Source organism: Lactuca serriola, chromosome 4 (assembly GCF_051521515.1).
Source record: "Lactuca serriola cultivar US96UC23 chromosome 4, Lser_US96UC23_V15, whole genome shotgun sequence".
Taxonomy (NCBI): domain Eukaryota; kingdom Viridiplantae; phylum Streptophyta; class Magnoliopsida; order Asterales; family Asteraceae; genus Lactuca; species Lactuca serriola.
Window position 1 is genome coordinate 81342257 of NC_136411.1, and position 5759 is coordinate 81348015.

A 5759-nucleotide genomic window follows, 5' to 3' on the forward strand; every position below is an offset into this window, starting at 1 on the left:
TTTGTTGTATTTTAAATATGTTTTTTTTTCGAAAACAACCATCAGGTGCTGATAATAGTAAACGAAAAAAAGAACAAGAAAATGATAACCATTTAAGAGGGTTTTTGAATAATTTTTTTTGTTAAAAACTATAATGTCGGTGAAAATATTTCTAATGATGATCAATAGTTTTAATAATCTACCTGCTGCTTCTAATGATTTGCTTGATATTCCTAATGATTTTGAAAATAATAACTTTGTTGATAAAGATAAACCAAAGTGAATTTAATATTTGTTATCCTATGAGATGATTTAGATTCATAAGTGACAAATTTATTATTAGTAAAAGGGTCTAATAGAGAAATTAATACCAACACAATTTTTCCAAAAGATTCACTTGATAGACATTTTTCATGTGATTTTTTTATTTGTAAATTAAGAAATGACAATTCTCCTTAGAACTAAAAAAATCACATAATCATTATCTTAATCCTAAAATTCAAAATGTTGGCATATGAGGTAAAAAGTTGTAAAATGTATAGCAAAAAAGCTTGTTTTTTTGTGGTACAATTGAAAACATTTATGAAATCTCAAATGGTAAATTTTTAGGTGCACTTGAAATGATTGTTAAGTTTGATCTGTTAACGAAAGAATATTTTTGAATGCTTTAAGACAAAGAAACACATAATCATTATCTTAGTCATAAAATTCAAAATGTACAATTATTATAAGATTTTGTTAACGGTGTTGGTTAAAGTTACTTCCATAGAAAAAAGTTTTTTAAAACTGAAGTTTTTGAAATCGTATCTCCGAAATACCATGACTCAAGAAAGATTGAATCGATTAGTAATTTTAAGTATTGAAAGTGATTTTATTACTAAATATTGATTATTATTGTAAAATATAATGTGTTTTTGTACACGAATATGTCATTTTATTTAGGTGGTTTTTGTAGGTTTTTGTTTGTATTATTTGTTTTGTTATAAAATTCATTGTATTTTTGTTTTAATAATTATTTTATATACACCTTTTTGTGTATATATATATATATATATATATATATATATATATATATATATATATATATATATATATATATATATATATATATATATAAAAGAGCATAAAATTCATATCACTCTTTAGCTATCAAAAACCAATTACCTAAAAACCAATAGAACGGCATGTATCTAAATACATTTTTTTTTTCAAAATAACCTAAAATTTGAAGTTTAAATGATGATACCCTACATGCTAGTCAGCTAACAATGTTGCAATAGCTAGATGCCATTTGATAAAAAAAAAAATTATCACTTGAATATGATTTCATAGCTCTTTCAAAAGAACTTTACTCCAATTTTTCATCCATGTGAATTAGTTTTTATCTCTCATTGAAAGATGGAAAAGGAAATAAATTGCCCTCGAGTCAATCCAAGAAGAACCCATATTATAACTTTGCCTGAAATAACCGAACTAGCAATAAATCCACCACCACCACCACTTTCGCACTCCAACCCTAACATGCCTTCTTCTTGGCTTTCAATTGCTTCCTATTTCTTCTTTGCCTGCAAACCAACCTTTTTGCCGTAGAATATGTCCTAAACAAAGTAAAAGAATAAGTCTTTTCTCCCTCTCCCTCTTTCACCATCTTATGATGATTATCTCTCTCTCTCTCTCTCACTCTTTCATACGCATTAATACTTCACTCTGCAATATTCCCATATAAAAATTAAGGTAATTAAAGGAAGGAGGAATATAATTCTTAGAAGATAGCTAGGTGTGTATGTGTATCCTCTCTGGCACTATGGTACTTAAAACCCTTAGCAATATAAGAACTTGCACCATCTCCTCTTAGAAAGATTCAAATATAAGATATCAAATCCACTCTTCTAGCATTTTCAGTACCTTCGAATTTTAACAGTTACCTTCGAAAAATTCATTAAAGTTCATATATATATTGAAAAACATGCAATGGTTCTAAGGCGTGCTTCCTTTTTAGGTTTATAAACTGTATACTTTGTCTATTAACTAATCCAGTGTATTGTATTATTATTTATTGTTTTATATGAATTATAACTTAACTCAAATGCAGGAGTAGGTGAGAAGTCTATATGGCCATAAGAGGAGATGTTATATATGCCTAGACTTTTCATTCTTCTTCGGTTATAAACCAGAAAAGCTAGAGGCAAAACACAAAGAGGGTATAGTAGGAGATTTCTTTTTGTCTCTGACTGTAAGTGGCGAAGAGAAGTTCATTCATCATCAATCAATACAGAATTCATAGCTATAGTAATTTAAGATGACTTCATCAAATAGGCACTGGCCTAGTATGTTCAAATCAAAGCCCACCTACACCGCTCGTCAGGACCACCATGGCTCGAACCATGTTGTCACTTCTGCTCCCCACAGATCATCTCCTCACACTTATGGTAAATTTCTCAATTATCCTTGTCGTCTTCTTCTTCTTCTTCCTCTTCTCTCATACTATGGTTACTTTTTGAACTTAAAAAACAAATTATATCCAACACATAACCACAGTAATAATCATGCGGTAATTATGATTTATTGGTCTATATTCTCCATCTAGCTACTCGTTGAAAAGTTTGATTTAAGATCTATCATGATTATATATGTTTCTATTATGATAGTGAGTTTTCATGAAGATTTGCTTTTTGGACATATCTAGAACTGTTCCTGATAATCTTGTATTGCTGATGAATTGCATAAGTTACTGTTTCAGTTTCTGATGCATACATCCGGAAAAAGAGTTATGGATGCTCCATACGTTACGTACATGACACAAGATTTTTAATTATAATAGTATTATCACAGAAACTAACGCAATGAAACATGGCAGGATGTGACGAAAGGACCCCGGAACCAAAGCCTAGATGGAATCCTAAACCCGAGCAAATTCAGATCCTTGAATCCATTTTCAACTCAGGAATGATAAACCCTCCGAGAGATGAAATTAAAAAAATCCGAGCTCGACTGCAAGAGTATGGCCAAGTCGGTGACGCCAACGTCTTCTACTGGTTCCAGAACAGGAAATCTAGGAGCAAAAACAAGACCCGCCGCCTCCAAAAATCACAAAGTCGCCAAGCTCAGCCTGTTTCTCCGACTGCCACCAAGGCAGCAACCACCTCTTCATCGTCCTACTCAGACAATTCCTCATCCAACTCAACTGAGTTCCTTTTGCACTCCTATTTAGGTGGTGGTGGGGGGGCTGGTTCCCACCACCAACACCATGGACATTTCTTTCAGGAATCGTTCTTTTTCCCTGTGCAACAAGCATCTCTGTCACCAACGACTGCGAGTTGCACACAAGATTTTTTCTTTCCCGATGTGAGCACGGTGAATAATCAGGAATATCGTCCAAGGAATGATAATGGCCACACGGTTTTGAGTAGCACTAGCATGTCGTTTACTGATTTGATGATGAATCCTCTATATGGAATCCCAAATAAGCATTCAAAAAGCAAGGAGGATGAAGAAGAGGATATTATCAAAACGTTAACTCATAGTACACCATCGCCACCACCGACAGCTTCTACTTGCATAACAGCACCACCACCACCACCTGCAGTTCCTACTTCACTTGTCCCTCCTGCTCCTACTTCAACTATCATTCCATTAACTATAAATGATGTTAAAGGTGTCTATATATCATTCCTCTTACTCTTTTTAATTTAATTTTCTGTACGCATATAATTAAGATGTAAAGAATCATGTGCATGTGTACGTACTTAATGGCTTTGTGTGTTGAAATGCAGGTGAGGGAGGTGGAATGGGGAAGTTAATAGTGTTTATCAACGATGTGCCTTTTGAGGTGGCGATTGGACCCTTTAATGTGAAGGAGGCGTTTGGGAGTGATGTGGTGCTCATAGACTCCTCTGGACATACTGTGGTGACAAACGATTGGGGGGTCACTACCCAGTCTCTCCAGCATGGTGCCTTTTATTACCTCGTGCGTCTACACACAAATGATCATGCTGGCGTACGTTATTGATTTGGTAGATTTCTAGCTATCCCTTCAGCATCCTAAATTTTGAGAAAGCCATATATTACTATATAAATATATATCTTTTGAATGTAGCAAGAATTAAAATATACCACAATAACAAGAAATAATTACTGGAAAGAAAAAACTAAAGACCACACTTACATAAACATTATTTGCGATCGGTTTAGAAGCTCTTATCAGTTTGCCTATATACAGGATCATTATTTAAATCTTGGTTATATTAATAGTAGCACATGAATGCAGTACTCTAATGTGGTTCCTTTACAAGTTTTTTAAATTTCTCCTCGGAGTTTTAGCGAAGAAAGAGAAAACAAAGGAAAAGTAAGTAAAGCTAGAAAAAAAAAAAAAATTCAGGTAAATCAATTTTTTTTTTTACTTTGATCATTTTATCCGTTTTTTATCTGGTTAAGTTGAACTCGAGAAACACGAAGTTATTGGTGAATAATCTAAGCATTTTATAAAAATCATCGGTTCAGATTTGTTTTTTCAGTGCATAAAACAGTGGGAGATCTATTGCACTAGCCCCATGCATGATCAATTAAGCTAAATTAAGCTTCATGTCAATTTATAAAAAACGGTGTTATTATATACCAGTTGTATAAAATCTGCTTGTAAGGCGTAATGCTCTAGTTAAGTGTCGACTTCAGTTCAGGACACATATACAGGCCCTTTAGTTGAAAGGACCAAAATTTGTTTGATTCATATAAATTAAGGAGATTTATTGCAGTAGCCCCATGAATTAATGCGATAATTGTAGATATCACATGCTATTAGACAAGGAAGGAAGAACATGTTACTCCCAGTCGCTACCATTTGTATGCTTCGATCATAACAGATATAGGTAGATAGATGTATAGAGTCTATATCTTTCCATCATTCGCTCTTTTCAAATAACAGACAAAACCAGAAGTGGTTTTACCTAAATTGCTCAACAATATTTTTTTAAGGTAATATTATTAAAGATAATACTATAACACATTCTTATAATAGTTATTTGAACTCATGATCAATAGGTGCAAAGTCTTTTAAATATCAATTGAGTGACATACAGGTAGTTTCTTACAAGTTGATGTACTTACTAGTTTTTTTGGGGTGATTTCGCAGATCTAGAAGAAAAATGAAGTATAATTTATGGACTCTCTCCCTCCTTCCCTCCCTATCTCTCCGTCTCCCTCTCCCTCAGCAGGGTTATAAGAGCTAGTCAACTTATAGATAAGCTGGATTATATGTAAGGGTGTTATGTATATTTTATGCATCTAGCGAGAATCAAACTGAGACTCGATGATTTATAAGGAAAAACCCCTATTTGTTGACCATTAATATTTATTGTGTGCCAAAATAAAGAATTGACATTATGCTGGGAGCCAACCCACATTACTTATATATATATATATATATATATATATATATATATATATATATATATATATATATATATATATATATATATATATATATATATATATATATATATATTGAAAATGACACATACACCCTATGAAATTTCTAAGGTTTACTTTTTTAGTCACTTAATTTTTTAAATGGCTTTTTAAGGGAACAAATTTGCTTTTTTCGGGTCCAATATGTTCCTTTTGAGAAAATGAAAGGGTAACCCGGTTACCCCTTGTGTTAGCTCACTTATTTTTATATTTTAATTAATTAAAAAAATTAAAAGGTCTCATAGCATCTCTCTCTCTCTCTCTCTCTCTCTCTCTCCATAACACACACATACACACACCTGCAAGTTTCTTCCATA

General features: G+C 32.5%; 1 protein-coding gene across 1 annotated transcript; it reads left to right on the plus strand.

Annotated features, from left to right (window-relative positions):
* Positions 1-2135: 2135 nt before the first annotated feature.
* On the plus strand, positions 2136-5222 carry LOC145100219 (WUSCHEL-related homeobox 9-like). The gene is made up of 4 exons (XM_079037580.1): positions 2136-2408; positions 2837-3634; positions 3753-3992; positions 5108-5222. The coding sequence occupies exons 1-3, from the start codon at positions 2279-2281 to the stop codon at positions 3986-3988; spliced, it is 1164 nt and encodes a 387-aa protein (XP_078893706.1). The 5' UTR covers positions 2136-2278; the 3' UTR covers positions 3989-3992; positions 5108-5222.
* Positions 5223-5759: the final 537 nt, after the last annotated feature.